The sequence below is a fragment of the Buceros rhinoceros genome, unplaced genomic scaffold (assembly GCF_000710305.1).
Source record: "Buceros rhinoceros silvestris isolate BGI_N320 unplaced genomic scaffold, ASM71030v1 scaffold5980, whole genome shotgun sequence".
Taxonomy (NCBI): domain Eukaryota; kingdom Metazoa; phylum Chordata; class Aves; order Bucerotiformes; family Bucerotidae; genus Buceros; species Buceros rhinoceros.
The window spans coordinates 4,017-31,461 of NW_010391163.1; the positions used below are offsets into that span (position 1 = coordinate 4,017).

The window sequence follows — 27,445 nt, forward strand, 5'->3', positions numbered from 1 at the left end:
ACTCTGTGAACTTTCTCACCACCAGACCAGGGCAGGTACGCGCCAGTTTAGTGAACAAGATACACAATCGTGTCACCAATGTCCTTTGTCAGGCCATTCTCAGTAACGCGGACGTGTTTCTCGCCCAGGTCGATGTGGAAGGTGGCTTGCTCCAGAATAGGCGTTTTCTCTGCCTCTTCTCTGCCAAGGACTGGGACGCGGCGGGGCCCAAGCACAGGATCGTCAAACCTCATCAGCTTCACCTTAGAGAGATCTGCAGGAAAGAGACCGGCCAGTTAGGCTACGGGACCCACAGATGAGCTCCAGTATCAGCTGGATGGACCAGAGCAACACTCAATACCTGGCACTTCTCACAGGGTCCTGCTCCAAGGAAACGTGTTCTCTCAGGAATAACGTTCATGTTAAGATTTACACCCACTACAAGGATGTCATTCAGTGGTTACACAGCAAGTTACCAGCAGAAACGGGGATAAACCACACAGAAATACCAGCTCCCAACACTACACTCTAAGTTTGCCTTACTGGCTTCAGGACGGCCACGAGGAACAGAACAGTTAGCATTTCATTTTCTGAGGAACGGATTGCAGAGACTAGGGGAAGGTGAGGCTTGTTTTAAATACAATTCCCTATCAAACTGCACACGCATAAAAGACTGCTGAGCCGACCAGGAAGAATCTCAGGGAAGCCTGGGATGGTTCAGCCAAGCCCCCCTCCAAGAACAACCTCCTAGACCTTGTGCACCAACAGCACAGTGACACCTCCTGGAACAGACAGAGAGAACAGCACTGTGTGACCTCACTTGTTTTCCATCATTTCAAAACACCCGCCAGGCCGAAGGCTGGTAGATCCACAGACACATCTACGCGCTCAGCCATCTCCCCGGCCGTGTTCTGCTACGTACTTTACCCTACGTTCTCTCTGTGTGCACCGTCATCAGTGCGTAAGTGTCTTTGTCCCACAGACAAACGTTAATTCAAGCACAAGCTGCCGAAAGATACAGAAAGAGAGAAGTCACTCTGCTGTCACAGGCTGTCGGATGAGGTCCCGCTTCCCTCTCCCCCAGCTCACAGTGCTTCAGACCTGTTTCATTCCTAATTCCTCCATTCATCAACAAAAACAGAGCTGCTGCTCCTTAGGGAAGCTGCTTCCATTCACTCCACTGGCCAGGAAAAACATCTGACATGGATCATGCTATTCTGTGTTTTCCTAAAATATCTTTATAAGCAGGCACATAAAGTGAGGAATACTAAAATTACCGACAAGTAGCTAGAAAAAACATTGGTTACTTCCCTAAAAAAACAAAACAAAACAAAACAATCACGGAAAAGCACCCACTCTGACATAGTGCTGCTTGCAAAGACCAGCTTCAGACTGTCAAGACACCACAAACCTTTAAACCAACCACAGCAGTTATGGGATTCACTCTTTCTCTTGGAAATTCAAAGCACAAGGGGAAATACCATCCGTGATCACAAAACCCGGAAAACCCACAGCCCTGCTCCTCTCTAACCATCTACACAGCAGCACAAACTCCAGCAGCCTTCCGTTCCCGCTTCTCCCCGGGCAGCGCGGATCAGGTCCCCGTGCATCTGAGCTGGCGCTTTACCTTTGATTCCTCTGTCCATCTTCATCAAGCGCCTGATGACCATCTCTCTGCTGTCTCCCTGCCTGATCTCAATTTTTGTAGAGAAGTGGCCATTTGATGGTTGAGGGTTCACCAAAAATACAGACACACTGGGCTGTAAGAAAGTGAATACAAACATCAAGGGAGAATCTCTTTGAAGTCTCAGGAAACATGAAACTAAAACAAATAAACATCTTCTACCAACAAATATTCGGGGTGGGTAAACTCTGGGTGGAAAAGTTGACTGCCAGCGGCAGAACACAGCCCTGCCCAACTCCTCACACCTCAAACCAGGGTACGCACAAGTTTTTAGGACATATTTAGGGAAATCAATGGCATTTTTGCTGTTGAGAAGTGTCAGAGCCAGAGCTATTCACACATGTCGCTGCTGTTGAGGAGTTCCGCTGATCTCATACTCCACTCGCTGACCCCTCCCAGAGTCTGTGACACAGCTGTGGTCTCACTTCTGACAGGTTTTATTTTTATGGCACTGAATGGAATCTATTAGCCCATTATAAAGTATCGATAAACACAGGAACTATTACAACTGCTTTAGCATCCAGCAAACGAGTAACCCAGGTTTCACATGGAAATTGCTAACACAAGGATAAAAAGCAGCAGCACAATGTCTGAGTAACAGCAGGGAGGTGGGACTCTGCCATCGGCACAAAGGTCTCTCTTGGGCCCGTGTTTTCACCAGAACACGACCCCCCTCACCCAAACAGCAGCAGCTGAGGCGTGTGGCTGAAGGGAACAAAGAGCAGCGTGTGTGAACGCTCAGGTCACTTGTTTTTAACAGTTGTCAGGCCAAATCACTACATTGTGCTGACAGAGAGCCTTAACACCAAGCTACAATCACATTTAGGGCTCCACACAGAGGAAGGAAAACAGTAATTGCTTCAGGAAGGGTTTTGAGGGGATGCTGGGTCAAATACAAAATAAATCCAACGTTCATGTCTGATGAAAGTTTATAAATGGCGTATTTGCTTTTGTCTGGGGTTTTTAAATTACATTTTTGGACTTCCAGGATCTGAACTTCTGATTTTACCTCGGTTCTGAATACGGAAAATGGTTTTCCTGGACAGCAGTCTTCTTTTATTTTATCTTCTGCTTCAGAAGCAAACTTCACCTCAATGTGATCCAGCTGTAAAAAGGACAAAAGGGGGAGGAGGCAATAAGCAGGAGTTTTATGGGTTTGGAGGGCTTGGTGGGTTTTGCAGATTTACAGGTACTTTAAAATAAAAGTTGTTGCTCGCTCTTGACTCTGCTCTGAAAGGGGACAAGCCCAATAAAGGCACATTTGTTTCACCGTGTAGAGGGTATAAAATGAAGGTTTGCAAGAGGTATTTTTCTAATTCTTGAAACAGCTGCTCTTGGTTTTTTGGGGCATGGGGTGGGGTTTGGGGTTTTTTTGTTTTGGGGATGTTTTTTGTTTGGTTGGGTTTTGTGTTTATTTGTTTAAACATAACCTGCCCGATCTGTTGATAATTGGTTATCACATGAAGCAGCATAACTGCTACTAGACTGGTGTCCACTTTACTCTGTGCCACAGTTCTCGAAGCCCTGCCCAGAGCCCGCTCCTTGAAGAGGACAAGGTAACCTGCGTCAGTTAACATGCCGCTGGCAGAGTCTGAGAATACGAGGCCAAGGACTCTGATCGTTCCTGCTAGCAATGCCTTGAAACATCTCCTTCCCGTTTCCTCAGCTGAAAAGAAGCTAAGGTACTGGTCGGTCAGAGAAAAAGCCTCTTCCTCAGGCCTCAGCCTCAGAGAAAAAGCGTTACTAGGCTTTACTATGAGAGATACAACCGGTGCTGCAGAAAAACCACTGTCTTGTGGGAACAAAATACACCTGTTTGACACCTAGACAGCAAAATCAAAACTCAGGAAGTTGATAAACTATTCCTTGAGCAACATACACCCAGATGTAAACAGGCTTAGAGCCTTAGGAAAGGCTGGTCCTCCAGCTATCCCAGTAAAACCCAAGTAATGAATACGCCAAGTGTGCACCAACCTCCAGGGAGTTTGTCAGATAGACAATATTCTCCACGAGCACTGCTCGTTCATCGAATTCCAGCTGCAGGTCAAGAACACGGGAACCATTCTTCTCCAGATTCTCCTGTAAGAGGAGAAAAAGAAGGTTGAAAACCCTCTAAACGCTGCAGGTAAAAGGATGTTGAGAATGGCAAACCATCTCCATCAGTCACGGAGAGAACAGGCTTTGAAATACGAGAGCTCTCTGCTGGCACAACACACTAACGCAGGAGCAATAATTTTCTGTAACAGGGTTTCTTCTACAGGGAGTTAGTGACACTGATGGGAGGAGTAAGAGCAATTAGACCAATTTTTAATATAGAATTGGAAAGGTGTTTGACATTCACAGTTATTTATAATCCCTACTTAATGTGCAGGTTGAGAATTCACAGAATAAGTCAGCATTTCAGCGGCATTTCACAGCAGGAAGTTCAGCCTTGTGACCTAGTTTGGAATAAAGGACACGCACACAGCAACTGGACATGTTCTCAGCGGTCGTAAAACAAGTTCTCTGCTGGGAAATAACAACTACTTTATATGTTAACATAAAAGTAACTTAATTAGTCCAGAAAGCCAACAGCAACAGTCACAAGAGACAACGTATGAAAGGCAATATAGAAACCACGCGAGTATTTTTTTTTTACTAAAACAGAACTTCCTCTTTGGAATTCAGTCCATCCCTTTCCTGCTCTCCCATGCTGAGCCAGCTGTCTCTTTGAAGCTCTGCTTTGTCCGACTCAGCACGGTTGCGGTTCCCTGGTTTCCCCGTCAGTTTAATGGGAAAACTTCCCTGCAGTAACTCTGGATCGCTTCCCTTTGGAGATCACAGGGTTTCTTCTACACCAAAGCCCGGCTTTGGCACATAGGAAGCTCAAGCAGAAACGCTCCTTGTACTCTGGAACTGCTGAATAACTGGCTTCAGAGAAAAACAGACTGATCTAGGGAGTCAGCTCACGTGTTTTCACGTCTTTATGTGAAATCGCTTCCTGCTCCTTCCCAGTGGAAGGATCGATGATGGGGCAAGCCTCAGCACACCAACCCGTTCCCTGTGCACACCAGGATCACTGGCTGCTGCCAGATGAAGGACACAGAGAACTGGGGACAGGTCAGACCCAACACTCTTGTAGCACTCAAAGCTCATCTGACCTTTCCCAGCTGTCTCGGCTGACCTAACACATCACTACAGCTCTCACAAACTCACACCGCACCGTCACAGCGGCTTTGCGCGCGCCGTTCTTCTGAAGGCGTCTGAGCTTCTGTGAAAAGGAATCGTTAGAGTAGCCCTGGAGAGAGGGCGAAAGAGGACCTCCGTCTATAGGGTGTGACAGGCTCACAAACAGTCGACATCACTACCCGCATTTTTAACGTCAAGCTAAAGCTTAAGGAGAAAAAGTAGTATTTTTACACTCACTAAAATTTTTCCGTTATTAATCCCTCTCAACTTCTACAGATCGTGAATGGAAGTCAGAGAGGTTTTAAGTCCTATTTGGACCTCACTTGGTGTGTTTTATTTAAAAATTGGGTTATTCTTTGCTTCTTGGACCTTCCTTGTTGCTGTATTGAATTTTTATCTGCAACAGCAAGCACAAAAGAAGATGAAAGCCTAGATTTTCATAGGCTTGCATGACTGGGAAAATAATAATGCAATATCAGAATATTAGTGATAAAAAACATAAAAATGATACACAAATTTTCTAATTCCACTCAGGGCTCAGAACAGCCCCTTTTTTCCTCCCTTAAACATAGTACAATCTACTACCTCTATCCTTTCTCTTCGTTTTCAAGTGTTAAGCATATTTACGGCTCCAGAGCAACCCCCTGTTCTCATCTCAGCATGAGAAGCTGGAGGAGTCAAACAGGACGCGTTTCAAACGTAGAGGAATCCACGTGTCTGAAGCACAGATTATACAACCTGCAAAACACACAAACTGCCAAGCTGCAACTAGGCCATCGGTTCACCTGGGCTGATTCGTGCAGAGACCGTTTTATTATCTCTCTCTTCCAGAGATGTCAGAAAAGGCTATAAACAAAACCGTGAAGGTGCCGAATAAGAACGGGGCAGCACAGAGACTGACATCAACTGCTCGCAGGGGGTCCCAGAATAAAATAAAGGCAGTACCACCACTCACGCACCAACTTAGAGGTTATCGCCACCTTTCTGCGACACGTTTCATTCCCACCAGCTTTTTCTGTCCAAAAATTGTCCCTCTGACGCTTACCTTAACCATGGCCACAAACGGCATAACCTTCTTCATGTACTTCTTCAGCTCTGGCAAGGCGTTCAGCTCACTGGCAATGACTTTATTATCTGGCAGCTGACCTCCACCGACCTAAACATGGATGAACTTCCCTTAGAATGTAGAGCTATCATTAAAGACTCTTGCCCTTTAATATCACACAGCTTCTGGGCCTTCCCAGAAATACCAGAAAAGTTTGTCATCATCATTGGTTCCACATGTAATAATTTTCTCATCCCTTTGAAACATTTTAAAAGTAAAATTTTAAAAATTTGACCAAAAAACCCCAACACAACAACTGCCATTCAGGCAACTCTGTATTATTCTACATTTCTGTTATTCTTTCTGGTGATTATATATTAACATGCTTAAATTTTCTACCAGAATGTATTTTAAGTCCACATTTAAGCCTGATCACAAGTATTTTTAAGCACTAGTTTCCTGAATTGTTTGGGTTTTACACTCAAAATTTAGATATTCACAACAACCCTACTTAGCGCGTCAGACCAAACAGCAGATTTTAACACTGATGCAGAAAAAAGCCTGTAGAACGCCAAAAGTTCAATACTCCAAAACCGCATTTCAAATGAGGAATGTTGGTTTATCTCAAGACCACAGGCTGGAATAGTCACGACTCTAATCCACCAGCTCCAGCAGTGATTTGTTCAGGCTGAGGATGGCACATCGAGATGCCAACAGCCACTCTCGTCACTCTCCCCTGTCAGAAGCAGAGACTCTTCTGCTTTCAGAAAAGCTCATTATTTCTTCTGCTAATGACTGGCCTGTTCCATTCCGAGGTATTCCTTGTACCAGCACAGAATGGTACCACCTATCTGAGGACCAGAGCAATGCTTCTTAGCCCACTTGCATAGTGAGGCAGCATTAACCTGTCAGTCAGCAATGTTTCCCCAGAAACATACTTGGCAAGAAGATATTTTAAAAACTAACCACTCAACTGCAAATAAAATAACAGAACATGGGCCACTTTTTCCTGAGATTGTCAAAAAGAAAAATCATACTGTTGAATCAGTGACATTCCTTGGGACACTTTCATTAAGCACCAAAGTTTACTGGACAGTTGCAAAAGCATAAAGGAAATTAAAACTATCTTGCTTTATGTTTAAATAGTTTGGTAACAAATCACAGCTTATTTTCACAGATACAAAAAAGAGCCTACAAAAGCAGGGGGTGAGGAGCCCAAAGAAACAGGAAAAGAGTGCCCACCTGATAGTGCTTGCGCAGCACGGACAGGGTGGTGTGCTGCCAGGGCGGGTAGTTCTTTGCCACGTAGATGGTACAGTGCGAAGGCCTCTGGGAAGGGTCTTTAGCACTTTTCTAACGAAACAGGAAAAAAAAAGTTAGGAAGGAGTGTGAGGCAATCCAGAATTGTCAAGTACGCACTCTTAAGAAGATGACCTAGAAGACTTCACCTTCCCTTTGACAGGTGCCATGTAGCTCTTGAGACGGAGCCGCAGGTCATGAGCTGCTTCCATGAGGTACTGAGAAGAGCGAATCAGCACCTCGTCCACGGGACCCGCTGCTGGCCACGAGGCTCTCATGATGGAGTCGGGCTTCAAAGAGAGGGAGAAGTGACACGCACCGGGATGAACACGCATTAGTATCTGCTGGTTTTCAGCCCAGTATCACTCACCTGGAAACTGCAGTTTAGATGGTTGGGACCTCCACGAGTGCCCCTCTGTAACCAGGCTGTAAAGCAGTACACACCAGCCAACAGGCACCAATTCACAGGTGTGGTAAGGACTGTACTCACAATGACACCTGCCAGACAGCTACACCACTTCATCAAGCACAAGGCTCTTAAAAAACCCAACTGTTCCTCACAGAGGTGCAGGAATATTGCATTACTCAGTTAATTTTGGATCACTTCTTTGTGAGCAGACAACCGAAGGGGCTTGCATTCAAGTCGCACATACCACCCAGTGAGAGGCTAACTCTGCTCACGGTCCTGCAGACAATCAGCTATTACGGCTCTTCCTATCGGAAGACATAGGCTTCTTCTACTTGCACTTGAGACACACCCAAACGCCTCCTGACACGAGCCTTGCTGAACACCAGCAAAAGCTCAGACCCGAGTCAAGCGACGGCACTGAAGCGTTAGTACCTTTCCCAGCAGTGACCAGATGTGCTCACATAAGTGGGGACAGATGGGAGCCAACAGCAGAGTCTGAACTTCGATGAACTGAAACACCAGCTCTCTGTGCATTCCTTCTATCGCCAGCTCACGGTATTTATCTTTTGCAGCCTGCAAGAAAGCCAGTGCAGGCACCGTTAACAGGCTCCCGCTGCCACGGAGAAACGCTTAGAAGCAAGCATGCGCAATTCTTTGCTCTAACATGCCTTGAGATGGATTATCACAAGGACTGTGTTTTCCTGAAGCACCTCAGCGCGACGCTGGCCATTTGATTTCTGCACTGACGTGGCACTTTTTAAAGCGTGTATTGGCACAGACATAAAAGACAGAAATATCTGCAACTGCATATCAGGTGCTATCATCCCGAACAGCTTGTGTAAAGATACTAATACGCTCTGCGAAAAAGGCAATGAATATGATCTCTCATTACACATATAGCTCAGCCTGCTTCATCATATTCCTGAATATCATCAAGGAGCCACATAAAGGAGCCTCTGGAACTCATTAAGGGAAGTAGCATGGCTCAGCAGACACGCCGGAGACGCGGTTTATGGAGTATATCAAAAAGCGTCCAAACAGACTGTGCCTGCAAACACTTTTGTTGATGTATTAACCGGATTTCTTATGAAGAGCTCCTTACTACAAAGGACCCAAAGAAAAGAAACGCTCTTTAATAGTGTCTTTTCTTAAGCAGCTTTTCGCTCATTTTAGATATCAGGCTATTTGTAGCGTCACAGTTGTCTTCCTCTGGACCTTTGAAAATGACATAAGCAGACCTTTGTAATTTCAGATTTATTGCATTAAAGTACCCTTGTTTCTTGGCACAATTCTGATTCCAATTCAGCTGGATAATTAAGGATCAGAGACATCAGGATCAAAAGAAATCCACAAAGTAACAAATACCAGGTTGTAGTTTCTTACACCTACAGAGACCTCCTACCTGAAATTCAAAGAAGCCAGTTTTCAGAGCTTCCTTAAACATCATCTTCTCATAATTTTGGTCAGTCTTCATTATGCCTGCACTCATTTCACTGGGGAGGGAAGGGAAAATAGCAATATTGCGTAGTCCACCCCACACAATGGCAACTGTACAAAACAACACTGCCAATGGCACCAGTGCGGCACAACCCCATAACCTGCTCTGTAATGTGGTTTGGTTCATTAAATCCATTAATTTGTAGAAAAGTAACTACAGAGATGCTCTTTGCCAGTAAAAAAAAAATGGACCAAACCATACTACCAGCCTTTGTACAGTACCTGGCAAAGACTCTGTCATTGAAGGTGTTGGCAGGACCGCCTCTCAGACTGCCTCTGTTCGCAATCATCTCCTTTACCCACTCCACCCACGTGTAGAGACGAAGAATACCAGCATCTGCCATGGCTTCCACAAAGTTGGCATCTTCAACGGTGTCTCCAGCATCAGCCAAGGCTAAACGCATGCCTGAAAGACACTGGATCAGCGCACATGGCTGGCACGCGGGCAGCTGGTAGGTCTAGAGACATGGACTCAAATTGGATTGCAACAAATTTTTCATTATCAGTTACTGAAATGCGAAGTGAATTTACGAACTGCCTGGACGGCTAGATGGCAATGTCTCAAGGGTGCCTGTTACCTAGGGGAGGTGCATGGCCCTCCTTCGGAAGGAAACCAGACACCAAGAACCGAGAGACCAGAAAGCAAGAGCATGCAAGAAGGAACGTGGGCAGCCATGTACACACTCGGCGTGCATCGCCAGCGTGGTCTTGTGCTTTGATCTCTTAAGTGAACAGAGAAGAACGAAACAGGCATCCTCCAGGAGGTCTCGACACCAGGAGCAGCTCTTGGTGAAGCAGATGCTGTGCTGCCACACACATCCCAATTTTCTAAATCACGTTCAGCTTTTAAACAAACACACCTTATAAGTGGTAGATTTATCGCCACTCAATACTCCAATAAACCCACTGCTCCTCTGAGAGGAAAACAGGCAGTTTGGTCATTTTGGTATAACTGGATACGAGAGGCAGGTCAGAACATACTTACCATCTGCAGAAAACTTGTCAACAGCTTGAGTTAGGGTGAGAAAGTTGCCTGTAGATTTAGACATCTAAAAGAGACAGAAGAGTCTTTGTTCTCACCCATCCGTTTTGTTGTTGGATAAGCAAGACAGACACAAGGAGGGTTTGGGCAAACCCCTGAGAAATCCTGAATCCCAGCAGAAGCAGTTTGTTAGCTCTGAATGAGGTCTCGCAGCACAAGCAGACTGAACTTTGCAAGCGCTCGTCTAAGCCCTGAAAGCTGAACTTGTCTGGAGCCTGGCACGAGCTGTCCCTGCTCCAGTCCACATACCCCACAGCGGCAGGGAGGCAGCACCCACCTCCTGCACCCACTGGCTTCCACCAGCCCAGCCGTCGTCAGGCTTTAAAAATCGGGACAACGATACCAAAACTTAATTCCAGAAATTACCTGAATTAAACTTAAAGGCTACCTCAGAACTGGTGTTCTCAGCTCATCCTGCATGGATTTTTCACGTACCCTGGTGGGAGTTTTTGCTCTGCATTAGACAGTCTCCAAGGCCTAACTCCTGGGTTCAGGCACTTTTAAATTAAATTCTGTTTTAGAACTTGCATACTTAGGGGCACAACCGTTTTCCTCTTGCTGCACCTACTCCAATATTTAACCAAGCCAATTTATTTGGCTAAAACATAACAGAACTGCACTGAAATCTTTACCAAACCGGAGAAGCTATACAAGAGCTAAATGAAGAAAAGAGCTAGACAGAATGGGAGGAAAGGCAGGTCTTTACCTCCGATGGATGCAAAACCAGAGGGCACTGACGAAGCAACTAGAACTTTCACTATTTCCTTCTCTTAAATTCCGAGAAGGACTTTACCACTCCTGCTGGCAGGCGCCTGCTTTGACAACCTCTAAAGCCGTCTCGTACACAAAACCTCACTGTACCTTTTCGGAATTGAGGAGGAGATGTCCGTTTGCTCGCACAGCTACTGGCCATTTTTCTCTGTTTGAAGACATGATACCAAGTGGTTGGTAAAGTAAAGTCTTTTTATCTTTAAAAAAGAGCACAAACATTTTAGGCTCCATTTTGGGACGAACACCTTAAGAGGAATCCTCAAAACAAATACCTCAGAGTTGTCTTAAAAAGTGAAGGGATGTCTTTGAAGGCGAGAAGCACTACAGAGTAAGGGCTAGGGACCGTCATTGCTGAGACGCAGGGCAGGGAGCGCTGCACCTACGCTCACACTTCATTTACCCCATCCCCTGCTATTCAGCTGAATTCAGGGCAGCGATGGGCACTGCCCCACAGCTCTCCTCAGAGCCAGGTCCCTCCTATCTACCACTGGAGGAAGCAGGTACCAAACTCCCCACAACCAGCCCTACTAAACACCAGAAAACAGCTTTTCCTACAGGCAGTTTTATACAACCCTTCAAAAGAGGTTCAGGGGATCAAACACCGTCCCCTCGTGCACAGAACTACATCGTTCTACAAGCACCATGTGACTGGCACAGGTTCTCAAACTGTACCGCACAGGCCACGGGAATATACCCACACTGCTTCAACGATCCTTGCAAAGTAATTAAGAAAACTTTATGATAATAAAGTCATTTAATTTCCAGTGCAGGAACACAATTCCACACTGGGAAATTCACAGGAGGAGATATTTACAGATGACCTTTGACTTTCATAGAAAGCTAAAGTTAAAATTTGTTCTCCACTTACACATTTCCTTGTTCCTATGGCTATCTGAGCACATTGTGCCCCATGGACAGCTAAAACCAATGACAAATAGCACCGAACATCAGCTGCATTTGGATTTAGCTCTAGATGCTGCTCTTTAGTGTTCCCTCCACTCTCAAAGGAGGAAAAAACTCTAAAGACCCAGCAGCGCTGCTCCACTATGGTTTTACACGTGCCCTCTGAAGAGGCACTAAGCCAAGGCACTGGTTAGTTAGGACACAGAAACCCTTCAGTTTGCTCTAGAGCTGATTGAAGCTGCCACGTCAATGATGCTACAGGCCAGAATTCCAGTGCTCAGAACAGACGGGACGCCAGCTAAATCCTGCTGTGCACTTAAGATTTCAGTTTTGCTTTATATCATGTCTTAGAACTTGTATGTAAGAATTTAGCATCAAAGTCTTTAAAGGATTCTAAAAAAAAAAAAAAAAAAAGGGAAATAATAGTAAAAAGCCTTCAATTTCAGTAACTTCTACCACCAACAGCCATAACAAGGCTGCAATATGAAAAAATACACTTTTAGGTTCATTCTGAATGTTGCGCAGTCCAAAAGAGCCATTAACGAATGCACCAGAGCTACAACCCCCCCAGCTCTACCTCCCATTTCTGATAAAGCCTGCTGTGCTTTATCTCCAAACTCACCTCTGAGCTGACCACATCGCCACGTGGTTATAGAGGTAGTACGACAGATGATTTGGAACAAGGTCTTTACCAGAAACTCTGAGATCCACGGGATACCAAAACTCAAACTCCTCCTTTAGCTTGTCCAACCTTTCTTTGGGAATATCTGTCTTAGGAAATGGAGCTGCCTTGAAGAAGATGTAGTCCCAAACTTCTTTGCTCATTTGATGTGCCCTGCACAGAGTTAGTCCCGTTTCGAGAGGTCAGTAACAGTTCCTCTTACGGTCCACAGCATTTTGTGTAAGACAGGTCAAAACCACTGATTCACTCTCACAACACGTTCCATTCAATACGAAGAGCAATCAGGGACAGAGAGCGCACAGGTACCTCGTCCAAGATCAGATGAGTGAGTCCACCCCCAGAAAAAAGAGACAACTCGGAACCACTCAGGCCATGCCCTGCTTAAACTGCCCTTTGGTATTTCCCAAGAAAGCATGAAGACTCCCGCAAAGAAAAAGTAATTAATAATTAAAGCATAGTCTTGAATGTCCAGGAGACCTCTCACCACTTCTTTCCCCCTCCTCTGGCCCCAGCCCCACTCATGACCTTACGCAAACATCAATAACCTAGTACCAGCACATCGCTTTCGCTGCCCTCCCTTGCACTGGGCCACATGGCTGTTCCTCCTGGCTTCCACGAGAGTGGAGGAGCAGGAGTACAAGAGAATCACGGTACAATCCAAGGTCACCTCCTACATGGAAAAATGACTGGACTTTTCTCACTTTGGATGGAATTAATCCAGTCAAAATTAACACTTCCTATGAGACACATTTCACCAACTACTAGAGGGAGGATCTACAATTTTAAATGAAAACACTGATGAAACTGAGACCCACGGTTCTGCAGCCACTGGCATGCACTATAAAAATACCCTCCTTGTTTCAGCAGATTTTTATTCCCAGCTCCTTAGAATTTCCCTGCAGTCCACCAGATACTACCTGCACATATCTGAAACTGAGTAACTTCAGATCGATGTTTACTATTCGTTAACATCTAAGGTGCTTTGGCCTGTATCGTGCAGAGAGGAAACTCATTCTGGATCCAAAGCACCTCCAGTCCATCTTAAACATCTCGTTCAAGCGATGGGCGATACCACCAGCCCAGAATAAAGTCTTACACACACACCAGTTTACTGGTTCATTCTGGCAGTTATTGTTCCACGCCTTGAATTACTGTGGAGTGCCGTGACTGAGCTTCTAGGTTCCCTGCCAAAGATCACTGTACCCGAACAGTGACTGACACGACGTGCCGTAAATCCCCCTTTACCCTACAGAGTAAGTCATAGCAAGAAGCGTTTGCTAATGCTGCAAGAAAGAAGTTATCTGCTCAGTAAGAGTACACTCTAATTGTGCATACTTAATTACATCAAATCTATAATCCAGTGCCCAGGATGCTCACTTCAAAGTCTGTTTCCAGACATGACTTGTGTGTTTTAGTCTCTCTGTAATTAGAGAGGTTTGAGCCTACATGAAAGCCAGGGCTGTTTGTAAGAATCTTTACTTTGGAAATGTTTTTCAAATTAGTTACAGCATCAAATAAGGTAAGTTCCAGTTCCAAGTGTAAATTAGTCCAGAAAATAGTTCATAAAACATGCATAATTAGAGCATGAGATTCCAGGCAGGACTGGAAGTGGTTATTTTCAATTCCAGATGAGTTGCACTATCTCACCTCTCTGATCTGTCACTGAAAGTTCACAACCACTCCAGCCAAGAGGTCACAGAGCAGTCTTGGGAAGTATTTTGGTACAAATGCCTTCTCCCTCTTACTTTGAAGGCTTCCACACACGAGTTGTGAAGAAAAGATGGTTCTAAGCTTCTAAGAAAGTTCCAGCTTTTAACACAGTGACAAAAGCGAGGTGTTGACCTTGCTCCCTTCGTACACTGAAACATGCCGGGTTTTCTAGCTGCAAAGCAGAGAGGCTTCAGCAGCTCCTGAAACCCATCACTGCAAAACACCTGGCAAGGACCCCTTCAAGGCAAGGCAAACAAGTATTAAAACAAGTGACTCTGCACACAGCTCTGCTCTCAGGGATATTCCTCCTCCCTCTCCTTTCTCTTTCCCCATTTCCCTCCTGCAGATTCACTGTAACTTTGCTAACAGCAGGCTAACTTTAAACAACGACACTTTAAAGGCAAAAGCAAAGGACCAGCCTCCTTGGCAAGTCTTCGTCAAGAAAATTCAGAGGCACAGAATCATTTAGGTTGGAAGAGACTGTTAAGATCGTCGAATCCAACCGTTCACCCAGAAGGAGATAAACAAGCACAGAAGGAACTCACTGGTTTGCTCTCCTCACCTGATGCCCAGAGGAGACTCTCCTTGGCCCCTCAGGTTACCTCCCTGTAACAGATGAGCCACCGTGTAATACGCCATGTAGATGGTGGAGTCAGAGAGAGACTCTATCAGCCACTGCTCGTCCCAGGGTAAGCGGGTACCTCGGGGAAATGGAAGCCAGCTATCAGACACTGTCAGTACCACCCCTGCGCACCAGCACGACTCACAGGTATACATAAACAATTTATGACTTTCAGAGGAACATATAGATAGATACACGTACAGACATGCAAGTACTCGTACTTAGGCTTGCAAGCCTCCTTTTTCAAAAAAATCAGCTTGAAAAAATTCAATATTCGAAGATTTTGTTGTAGAAAAAATACTTGCTATTTTTCTGAACACAACTGTCAAACATTATCTCCAGCTCACAGTGGTTTGCTGTGTGTTATAATGGTTACCACAGCTGTCCCAAGGACAGGCTACATAAGATGAAGGCTAGTCAGAATTTAAGAGAACCCCTACAAAAATGGCATTAGTTCCTTCTTCTGAGGTCCCTTCCAAATCAACGGCCCAGGCAAAAAAGCTACAGAGATGCTGCACAGAATCACTGTAGCAATGCAAAAATAGAATTACCCCTGGCCACATGTGTTTTCAAGAAAGCGAGCCTTCTGCAGGACACTGGGTTGAGATGTAGGCTGGGTAACTGTTCTACACTTGGCTATGCCGTTCCGGACAGCCTTCCGGACGAGGCGAGGAGTACCACCCTCACCAGCACTGAGCCGGCAAAGGAGCGGATTGCCTACCTAAGCCGTATGTCCTGGAGCAAGCGTGCTCTTGGAGCCAGCCTAAAGCAGCTTCAAAATTTCTCCTAGTCTCTTCACAGAACCTGTAAGAAAACAGCTATTACTCCTGTCAGCCCTCTTAGACCACCAGCAGTAGCAGCAAACAATCACTCCCCTCCACATCTGCTTTTATAACTCACGTCTCCAGCTGTTTCAAGCACTCTGACGCCTGTGCCTTCCAGTTGGCTTCACCATAATCTAAATACCTACGGCCAGGAAAAGTCTCTTGTAATGAAGCAATCCACAGCACAGTAACTGGCAGTAACTGCATATCCACAGCTTTTTCTCACTTACCACTGATCACAGAGAGCCACCACACATTCATCAGCGGACCTCGACATAACTTGTTTCTCGGGTTCCATATAAATCATGGCTTCATCCTAAGAGTCGAAAGGGCAATAAAAGCAAAGATTTAAGTGCTTAGCAAAGTCCTGAAAGTCCTCAAATCTCACTAAAAGCCATCCTCTCCATTCTTATCTGGTTTACAGCATGGCTTTCATCACTGCACAGGCTCTCTGCCTCAGTATTCACTTCAGAAAAATGAGGGCAACGCTTGACCGCATAATTCTTCAAGGTATCAGTTCACATGATTTTGTAAAGAATGTCTCCTTGTACGACAAAAGGAAGGGCAGAGGCACAAAATATTACTCGTTGACTATGTCTCCAATGATTAAAACAGCTACTAGGTAATTCTGGAGTCAGAGGAGGGGAGAAAGTAAAGAAAAAGAAAGCAGTGAGCTTTAATTCTACCTTCACACCCCACGTATCCTGCTGCAGGATGAAGTGTTAGATATAACCTGACCATGATGTATTGACAAAATGACTGAAGCCTCTCCCAGTCCCAGTCCTCATCAGGGAAATCGTATTAGAGAGGTGACATGATCATTCACTGCTCTTCCCTGCACGATTAACCCCAGCCATGGGCTGGTGACACATCACAGGTACGCAGGTCGAGGAAGAGAATCGGGCAGGTGCTGCAGATACTGGCAGGCAGAGGAAGACTGACAGATTGGATCCTACACTTCCAGCACCTTCCCAGCTACATCAAAGATCAAATGAGACCACCAAAACATCTCCTAGACAAGGTGATGGGATGAGGCAGGAGTAAGGTGTCTCTAACTGAGCTACTCATCCTGCTTAGTCCCAGAACACAAGGTCCTTCTTTCAGCAGCATCCGTACTCTGGAGCGACCCAGGGCACCGCTAAAGAACTAAAGCAGAGGTTTCTTCAGAGGATCAACTACTACGAAAAGGACAAGACGGATCCCTCAGAAGCAGCAAAGCTGTTTGCGTACTGCCACATACATTATCCACCACCATCTTCTGAATAACTTTCTTGACATCCTGAACTTTTTGTCCCTTGAATCCGTCCACCAACATTATCTGTAAAAGATGGGCCACAGGAGTTGGTTTTTAAAAAAATTAACAAGGAATAGGTACAATAGTTCTTTAGATCAACATAAAGAAATAGGAGTTACTGCAGTCATTGTCAAGCAAAAAATAGGAATTAAGTTGGTTTGTTTCATTAAATAATCATCTTCACTCAAAATGTGTTTGTGCACATGTCAGCATGCACACAGGTAATCAAACACAAACAGTCAGAAATAAAATTCGCTGTCTGCTTACTAGAAAACAGCTGAGGAATACATTATAGTGAACCACTACACAAGAGAAGATGGGGGGAATAAACACACACACACACACACACACACACACACTCCAAATCCACCGCAAAAGCACCCACACCAATGCATGCCTCTTTTGGTATCAGTTTCCAAACCAACACTTGCAATGGACTCGGTCAGCTCCCCAGAAGGTGATCCCTTGCTAGATCAGGTTATAAACCTGCAGTTTGCAGTCCTACACTCCTCCAGTCACTCCACCTGCAGAACTGGTCTGCAGGAGAAGTCTGAACAAAAAGTGGTCTGGGCAAAAAAAGAAAAGAAATCTCTCTCTCTCTTGCAGTCTTCTTTTTTAATCCTTTACCCACTTCTCTTTCTCTTCTAATCAAACTCAGCAAGAAAACACTTATCAAAACCTTTTATTACTTACTCCCTCATAAAAGCCCTTCAGGTACACTCTCTCCTTGGCCTCAGCCAGCTTCTCTCTGTCGTTCTGGCTCTGAATTTTGAGCTCATCACAGACTAGAGGAGCACAAAGGTTGCCATAACCTGGGATTTCAACGATGGGCACCTGAGAATGAATAAAACAGTGTCAGACAGTTCAAATTACCTATGTCATAAAATCTACATGAGGATTTGTTTCCTGGACTTCACGAGCTTCACTAGGAGTGACACTCTGAACGGAACAGAGACGAGTCTATTTAGCTTCCGGTCCCTGGGCTGACTGGGAGCCTGAACCAGCCATCAGGAAGGTTACTGCAAAAAGCAGTCATTACTGGTTCCCTGGAAGCGTTTGCGCTGCAGGGTACCTAGGCAGCGGAAGCCCGTGCCAGGGCTGTGTCACACTTGTACTGTGGCACTCTCTGTAAACCTGCAGCATCCTCCACCAATCGGGTTACAGCGGCTGACAAAGGACTGGTGCAATTCCACTCATCAAACCAGGAACTCCCGGCAGCCCCCAGCAGGACTCCCGCTCTGCCCTCCTACAAGCAACAAGCCCATTTCACCTCCTGGCATGGCACCGTGCCAAGCTGCACCAGCACCGAAGGCAGCGAGCGGAACCAGGGGTAATGCAGGGCACTGGGGCAGCTTCACCCCTAACCCCTGTTTTCGAACGAAGACTGATTCAGCCCCAAGTCTGCATGAAGAGTAACGGACTTCAGCTCTGTGCACCGAACAGGCACAGTAACAGTCTGGCCATTAGGGCTGCAAGGTTTAATCAGCCAGCAGGTTATCAGCACAGTGCTGCAGTCCGTCCTCCAGAAGAGGAACTCCCACAAGAATTCACGCGCTCCTTTCTCTCTCAAGCACAGCATGCAATAGCAAGTCTTGGTTGCAACGCCCAACAGACCAAACATCCCAACTGCGGCAAAACATGAAAACTTTAAACTTTTCAGCTCTTTCAGCTGAGAAGGACTTTTAATAGACATTCTGGAAAAGGCGGGCACAGCTCTCGGTATGTTTCTCATCAGTGAATACAAAGTCACGTGCACTGCAGATGGACATATCTGGGTGTACCTACCGGCTCAAACGGCAGGACCATTTCATCTCTGATGCCATACTTCACCCTCAAAGCCTTTGAAAGTCAGAAGAAAAAAAAATGCAATATGGATAAAGCAAAAATCTTCTAGATGTAAAGATTTTCATCTATTCGTAGGGTCATTTTTGTACATAAACATTTTATTATAAAGCAGACAAAGGCACTTCCCTGCACCATTCCTCACAGACTGGTTTAATCCTCATCCCATTTCCAGGTGATTCTTTGTCGTAACATTTTTAAGAGAGGGATAAAACAATATTGCTCTACCCTGAAAAAGCATGGGACAAAAATTCAATAGCCAGGGATAGCTGTTTAGATGCTCCTGAAGCTATAATAGCAACAGCTGCTTTAAGTCCCATTTGAAATTCAGGTAAAGATCTGAATCACGTCTCTGGAAGCCATTTCTACCACAGGCATTTATTTCTATTTGGCAGGTACTCTCCTCTACCTTAACATACAGCAGAAGTTACAGGATCCTCGTCCAAAACTAGTCTTGAAGCCCGCGAATAAACATCTGTCCCAGCCCCGCTGGTTTTAACATTTATTTTTAAGTACTTTGATTTCAAGCTAGAGATGGCAAAGCTCCAGTTCAAGGGAGTTTTATTTTACCCACTGGATATCCACTTTTGACCCTCCACACTACGGAAAGGAAGCAGAAACAGAAGCAATTCCATTAACAGACTACCTGTTTCTTCTTCAAATCTCTCAGGGCTGCAAAGTCATCTGGAGAATCGGAGGGAACACTTGTTACCACTCCAGTTCCTGGACAAAGAAAGAGATACACAGATAAAGGTCAGCCAACACCTTCTGACGCACAGTGTGCATCACACCGGCTGCGGCAAGCCGCTGCTGCAGATACCTTTATCTTCCTTGATGGTGAGCATGGGGAGGGCAAATATCACCTTGTAGGCGGTGAGAGGTGCCGAGAGCGCAGCGCCAAGAATCTCCTATGCAGGACAAAGGAAAATCGTTACCAGAAATCGCACTTTTCCAGCCTAGCTAAGTAAGCTCTCCTGGCTGACATTCTTGACATTTGCTGGCATTTCCTACACACTACAAACAGGTTGAAAAAAAATATATATATTATCAAGGAGGAAGTACCTATGAAACGCAAGTGTGTACCATTTAAGACAGTATAAGGACTATTTACTGGCAGAAAAGTCAAAAACCAGATACTATAGACAAAGTAATTCTGCGAAAGCAAACCCTCTGCAGTGCAGAGTCAGAGAAAGGCAGGAAGTAGGAGAACAGTTTGCCTCCAAATACCTGCAGACAGGAATGAATTAGGACACTAGTGTCAAACACCAGATTAAGCAAAGGCAGGAACAGTGAATCTCCAAGAGCATTTCTGCATTGACAGGAGGTCGTCTAGATGTTGCAGTCACCTCCTACCTCTCTACTTTGCTTGAGGTCACATCATGTCTACTAACAAAGGAACAAAACCTGTGTTTTCTACTTCATCCTTCAAAGCAGGATCACGACAGATGATGGAAAGTTTTAGCAAAAGGAGATCGAGCAATGTGAACAGCATGAGGTGCTTTGCCTTAGGATGAACAAATGCCACTGACTAGACTTGGCCAAGCCACAGAGGTTAAGATAGCAAATATCAACCCACCAACATTGAAGTACTAAGCTAAGAAAGCTTTGTTCGCAAAGATGCACTGGAAAAGTCGGCATCAACAAGGAGCCACCTTCCCATATCCCCTTCTAGCTACTGCTTTTTTCTGTCCTTCCCACCTCTCGTAGAGAAGTCCTCGCTCTTCCCAGCAGGCAGCAAAATGCTGCTTAAAGCCATTCACTCATCCAGAAAAGCTCAGGCAAGAGTGATGCATCGGTTCACAGGCAAGTGCAAGAGCTTAATCTCCCAGAAGCAGGCACAGCTCAGCAAGCTTCTGCTTGCTGTTTAGTCATTAAACACCCCACAATTGTAGTAAGAGTGCCTGTATTTCCTTTATTTAGCATAATTCTACTATTGCCTTTGCAAGACTAAGCTTCACAGAACAGATAAGCCTGAGCAGGAGGCTGCGAGATGCTTACTTCTCCCATCAGCTCCTTGACGACAGGTACGACTCCGTTATCTTTCGTAAAGCCCTGGTAGGACATGTTCCTGGCAGCCCTCTGGGTGCAGATAAAAATATCCCCATTCCCGGTTTCAAAGCCGATGTACTTCATATCTGGGCGAACCCAGCAGTTAGTCTGTCCAAACATGGTCTCTGGTCTGAGCGTAGCAGCCACCAGGAAGATATTTTTTCCTCTCAGGCCACTGTGGGGGAAAGAAATTATTTTGTAAGTCACGAAAACAAAAACATTCAGGCTAACAGAGAACGTTTTTAAACTAGTATTTTTAGATAATGTTTAAGTAACATTTCCTAAGGGATGAAAGCAGGACATTAATCTCTTTGTGAGGATTTCGTTTTCTTTTTTAATTTTTGTTTTAAACTCCAATTGGAGTTCCACACAGACTGGTAAATACAGCAGCTCAAAACCGAGAACAGCTCTTCCAAGTGACAGAAGTAATGGGGTGAAACTAAATTCTGCATTAGGCAACGGAGACGGTATAAGTCAATGGTCTCTTCTGGCCATAAGATAGAACCTATTTGGCATCACGAATTCAAGACCTACCTTAATTTTGCGGGATAAGGATCTAACACCTTCATTTTGATTAGCGTATATTCCTGAGGCCCGACACCCTACAGTTTGCATAAACAGAGCGATAATCAACACAGGACACTGACTCAAGCAGCACAGAAAACAAATCCTGCTCTAACCCAAACGCTGTTTCAGGTACCCACGCTTCCTCCCAAGCACATCCTTCTCCATCGAGGTGAACGGCTGCTCACCAAAACGCGCCTGCAGAGGGAGTTGTTCTTTACTCCCGTGTCTGACAATTTACTCGTCACAGCCACTACCTCAGCAACACCAAAGCTGGTAACAGCTTGTATGTTTTGTTTCAACAGACAGATAAGGGCAGGATGCAGTGATGCTGCTGGCACAAGCTGACAACCAACCACAGCAGCCAGCTGCAATGGCAAACACTATCCATCGCTCGAGACAACCGTTCAACCACTCCTCTGTGGAACAGCGGAGTTCTTTCCATCTTTGCGTGTACTGACAACTCAGAACCAGTAACTCTGTACTTACAAAATGCATTTTGCTGCATGATACAACTGATTTTGCCGTTCAGTATTTAAGACCATAAGCAATACATAAACATACCAGTTAAAGACATTACCTCTCCTGTTTGCCTGTCGTGATCCATGCAAGGCTGTCCATCTTTCGGAGAATAAATGGTGTATCTAGAAAAGGCATGTTTTCATTTTGCAGCAAATACATTAACGTGCAGACCAAGAGGAGAAAAAATAAAAATCTTTATGAAAAAGAGACCTCTCTTAATGGTATTTTCAAATAAGTGCATAAGTCTGTTTCTATCAATGTCAACATTCAGTTTTTGGAAGAGCTTTCAGTATTGGCCCTATCCTGCTTTGAGCTGGTACCCAGGGAAAAACTAAACCAGGAACACAGCCTCACATCCTTCAGCAGCACAACAAACACTGCTCCACCGTGTCTAGCAGAGCACCTGCAGAGAAAGGGGTCTAGTTCAATGTGAGTCACTAGCACGTTCTAGAGACGTGTCGTAGGGTCCCATCTTCAGTAAAGCTGAGCTTAGCCACCTTCACAACAAACTCAGAGCTAGGAGGTAGGCTTACCGTTTTCCAAACTTGATCTTATTTCTTTCCTTTAGTGTAAGAAATTGCCACCGTACGAAGGAATCGTAGTAAGGATTAACGTCTGTAGTAATGAACGAACGCCTCCAATCCACCTGGAAACACGTAAGAGTCCCCGGTGAGTACGTACAACAAAGACATTCAAGGAGCCTCACAATACCAAAACTATTACTTGAAAAATAAAAAAAGTTTCTCTCCAGAAAGATACTGGAAGTGCACATCACACAAAGGGTGCACACCTCGAAACCCAACTATGCAGCGTGTGTGCGCCTGGTCTTTGAGAGCCGAGACGTCAAAGACTCGAGCTGCCAATTCTGAATTTTAGAGGGTTTGTAGCAGTTTTAACCAACCACTCAGGCTGAATTTCAGCACTGCTTTGTTCCATAATCTCTACCTGTCTTTGCTGTTAAAAATCTGTAGTCTGTAGGACAAGTATCTTTATTTAATATCACATTATTCTTCCTAAAACTCCTGTCACTACTGACTACAGAACAGGTATTTACCATGAAAACAAGAAGTGAAAGTCATTATTCCTTTATTTGATTCTTGTTTCCAGCTGTGATCATTGCACAGTGGATAACAGCTATAAGAAATTAATTATTGCCCAAGACTACTCAATGAATGGTTAAATAAGTAATTCCATAAACACAGAAACATTTCTAGAGTAACGCTGGTATCCTGCAGAAAATCCTCTCAGAGGAGAGGCAGCACAGCCACGAGCACAGTGACACCACAAGAGCGGCTGCTGGCAGACTGAGTTGAGATGCCGTGCAGTCACCTTCAGTCCCATGCTCTTCAGGTCCTGGACAGCAAGGGGAGGAAAATAATCCAGCCAATGCTCGGCTTCAGAAAAGCTGACCACTTCTTCATCAGAAAGACCCAAAGACTTCATGATTCCCCACTGGTATTTGGAAGAGCCAGTCTTGGCAGCAGCTTTACTCTGAAAGGACAACAGTGATCAGGAAAACGTGCACAACCTTGTACTCACGTCAGCTCTCTGTGCTCGAGAGCCTTTTTCTCTGTTAACGGTATGGTTTCTGTTTCCAGATACACAAGTTACTGCATACACTGGAGCATCACTTCTCTAGCAGTGATGACTGACGATTAGAGTTTCTGGTCTATGCTATTTCCTAGCTTGTGCTCTAACGTACGTACATTAACCCCCCTTTTTTCAACCGTTACATGCTTTGGTCCACCAGATCTGTCCGCAGAAAGGGTGTGCCACGACAAATGAGCAAGAACTAACCAGTTAGTTCTCTGAGGTCCTGGTCAAACACATGGATCTTTTCACCACAAAAAGGGTGAGCAGTCCTGCACTATCTCCTCGCAAAAAAAGCCTTTGCTGCCGTTACTTTGCTCATACTGTTTTTCCCAGCGATTGTCCTTCAAATGAGTCCACCCAACAGCAAGAGCAGCCGTGACCACACCTTCTGCTGATGTCAAACAGACAGAATCCCAAATCTCATGCTCCCACCATGACAGTACACATGAACAATACACTTAAGAACATCTCTATAGTTTCCCTAGACTTGGTTCTTTTCCTTGCTTGGTGGTGCTCCCCAAATCAAATCTCGTTTAAATACCTGGTAAGCCGTAACAGTTTGGATGATGTTACTTAGCACATCTGGCCAGCACAGGCCAGATACCAGTCTACCAGAGAAGAATCAGAACCCCTACCTCTGAGAAAGCAGGGCTATTTCCTACAGCCTGCTTGGGAATGCTTTGTGCAGGAAGAAAAAACAAGAAAAAATTGGAAGCATTACTCTGGACAACCTCATTTTTCTCAGGAAACTATTATACAGTGCACCAGCTCACTGCCGTCACACATTCAAATGGTATCCTGGGAACCACATGGTTGATGCATTTTTTCCAGGTCTACCTTAAAAGCACCCAGCTATGGTGGAAAAAAACAATCAAAATACAGTACCCTAGGTTTCCCTGAGCGTGAAGGAGGAAAAACCGCTGACGCATAGTCCGAAGCTTTGAGAGCACACCTACCAACGCAGAAAGGCTCGGTTTAAAGTTTACCTTTTTGCCTTTTGCTTTGTCTTTGATGACAATTTCTTCTTCTTTCTTTGCAGAATTTTCTTCCTCTTCCTCCTCCTCATCAGGAAATTCAGGTGGGCAGCCATATAACTCCATTTCTCTCTTGAGCTTATCTGCACAAGCCTAAACAGTTACCAGACACAGTCACTGGCAGTCTGCCAGCACTCTCCTGCGACAGGAGCTTTTTATTTTGCAGTTCACTGCAGCTGCCGGGCACTGCATTAACTTCTAGAAGATCTTACAACCTCTAGAGCCCTGCCAGGGCAGGAAGAGCTTCACAGGGAGGATCTTCTTGCAAATGAAAAAATACAATAGGTAAACTTTGTCTTAGAGCAATTTGTGTTCTAGACAGTGATAATATGTATTTCAAGCACAACCCATCTTTACGACAAAAGCAGGTTCCAAATCTCTCTGTCTTGATGCATTTGGGAATAGATTAACCTGAGGTTTGGGATGGACAGTAAGCAATGCTCTAAGATGCTTTAGGAAGAAAAAAACCACTAGAAAAAGCTCTCAGTAACTCACATCTTACCTTTATAGGCATCCCAGTGCAGTGAAGGCCAAACGGGAACAAGCAGCTCTTTCCCTCTCAGTAACTCACATCTTACCTTTATAGGCATCCCAGTGCAGTGAAGGCCAAACGGGAACAAGCAGCTATTTCCCTTCAGCCTCTGGTACCCAACTGCGAACTGTGAAAAGGGGAAAAATGAAACGGGTGAAACAAGACTGGCGTAAGGGCAAACCCGCACGCTTCTCAGAAAACAAGAGCAACTCCTCCTTTAACGGGAAACTACTGCAAGAGATGGACATAGCCAACAGCACCTAGGAAGCTATTTAACGGAAAGGGAGATGAAGCTCGATGTTTTCCTCAGGTCTGCCACTGCCTGGCTGCGTAAGCACAGGCTCTCCCAGTTTTCAGGGGCTGTTTTTACTAGACAAGAATGGGGGTGAAGAGGAGATCGATTTTGCGGGATCCTACCCGCTGGTATCTGAAACCTGCTAACACCCAGGTAAGAGAGCACGATATTCACCCACAAAAAAGACAATAAGGTTTCTAGTGAAGTTTGTGCCATTTAGCAGCACCTCCTAAAAATCGTGGCAAATCTGAAAGAACAAATAGAGGAAACACCTGTGGCCTGGTCTGCTAGAACTAAGAAAAGTGAAGAGTGGCATTTCTCTTCAACCAGCAACGCTTCCACTGAAAATACGGGGAAAAAAGGAAAGTTTGAATCAGTCATTCTTGAATCTATAAAGTAATTAACAGGGCATTCTGTTAACTCAAAATTTAACCAGAATTTCATCTAGAGTAGTACGTAAAGGTATTAGCAAAGGAAAACTTTTACCTCACATTTAGATAAAGAAAACGTGTGTCCCAAGTGAAGGCGGCCATTCATGTAGGGATAGGGGAAGGTAACGAAGTACTTTCCTTTGCTGGGAAGAAATTTAAAGAATTAAAACAAGTAGTGAGCTCTCAAACTGCCCGTCAGGAGATGCACAAGTAAAGCAGCTAACGGATATGTTCAGCCAGTACCAGCCCACAGCGACATTACAATAGTGTGTTACCTGCCAGTACAGGAGCCTTTGATTTCAAAGCACTGACGTACTAACAGCCTTCACCATCTTTAAAAAGACCCACGAAGGCAAAAGCCCACATCAGACTGACATCACAAAGAAACTTTGGAATAGACATAACACCTTCCCAGAGGCTACAAACACTAATCCTGCTTCTGTACATTAAGTCCTGCAGAGGCGTGAAGCGATGGATGTCACCTCCCACTGTGAGCTCAGAGGCTGTAGTGGCACTCCGAACAGCTGCTCATTTCACAGGGCCATACTGTACCACCCTCTTCCGAACTCCTGTTAAGGTGCTGTCACCCGACCTCTCAACGCAGCTATCAAATTATCTGATTTCTAGATCTTCAGGACACTGTAGATCTCTGCCTCCACCTTTGCACTCCTCTTGGTGCCTCGTCTCTCCCCTCCACACACAACCACTGAGGAGTGAACACGCATAAAGGCCAAATCCTTTCTGTGCTTGCAAGACAGTTCCACAGTGTGAGCAACACCCCATGCACAACAGTTCGTATTACACCTCCTAATTCAGCACTTAAATCTTCCAACCCGTTTGGGTCCCTCACTCAGTCCCGGGACTCACATTGCTGGAGCTGCAGATCACATCAGCATCGCGGACTGAAGCTCCGTGACTACAAGGATAGTGGGACAATGTGCTGCAACGTGGTTCATGTACAAAAAGAAGCCAGAGAACGTCAGCCGAGGAGCAGCAACGATCCCAGGCCTGGCCTTCACCTGCTGCTGGTGAAGGGGAACAGGCTGGCCTGCACTGGGACCCACATATCTGTTTAACCACTTTCTTTTCCCAGTGAAGCAGAGCGAGTCCACACCTTCCTTCGGGAAAGCAGCAGCCCCTTTCAATAACCAAGAGCAGAAGCCTCCCACTAGCAAGAGCTCAGGCGCCACAGCGAGTAGCCTCCTCGACGTTAAAAAGTACGAGTCACCAAAGAGAAGCTGTTTTTAAAATCTCAGTGGGTTCTGGTACTAGCAAGAAAAGCAGAGGGCTTTGTCCACCCTGCTGGCACTGGGCCAGCTCATGTACACCACCACTGTACGCTGTCAACTGCAGAACTGCCAACTGAGAACACAAGCAAGTCCCTCCAGGTGATCCAAGAACACTCTGTGCTCCAAAGAGGCCACTTTTCTCCCCCTGGGTTTTGAAGGAAAAAAGTTCCCTTGAGAAGACTTTTCAAGCAGTTAAAGATAAAACCTGTTAAAGAATCAAAGCACTGCTACCTGTTTTGGTTCTGTGCATCCGAAGCATTAACCTCAAAGGATCGCTCCTCATCCCACTTCTGCTGGATCTCCTTCTCAATTTTCTTCAGGAAATCGACTTTCGCTGTCCCCTTACGTTCCTGCTAAAGGGAAAG

General features: G+C 45.3%; 1 protein-coding gene across 1 annotated transcript; it reads right to left on the bottom strand.

Annotated features, from left to right (window-relative positions):
- Positions 1-27,433, bottom strand: LARS (leucyl-tRNA synthetase; the record flags this gene model as incomplete). The annotated part of the gene is made up of 31 exons (XM_010140325.1): positions 1-253; positions 1,607-1,739; positions 2,673-2,768; positions 3,638-3,742; positions 5,877-5,987; positions 7,119-7,229; positions 7,325-7,465; positions 8,017-8,157; positions 8,987-9,077; positions 9,304-9,487; positions 10,067-10,130; positions 10,985-11,042; positions 12,420-12,632; positions 14,752-14,890; positions 15,533-15,615; positions 15,712-15,777; positions 15,866-15,951; positions 16,876-16,953; positions 17,623-17,763; positions 18,715-18,768; positions 19,418-19,494; positions 19,592-19,679; positions 20,770-20,995; positions 21,355-21,422; positions 21,965-22,028; positions 22,440-22,552; positions 23,236-23,397; positions 24,486-24,626; positions 25,112-25,192; positions 25,847-25,934; positions 27,312-27,433. Coding segments are annotated over 31 exons (3,531 nt in total), but the record flags the coding sequence as incomplete, so codon positions are not given.
- Positions 27,434-27,445: the final 12 nt, after the last annotated feature.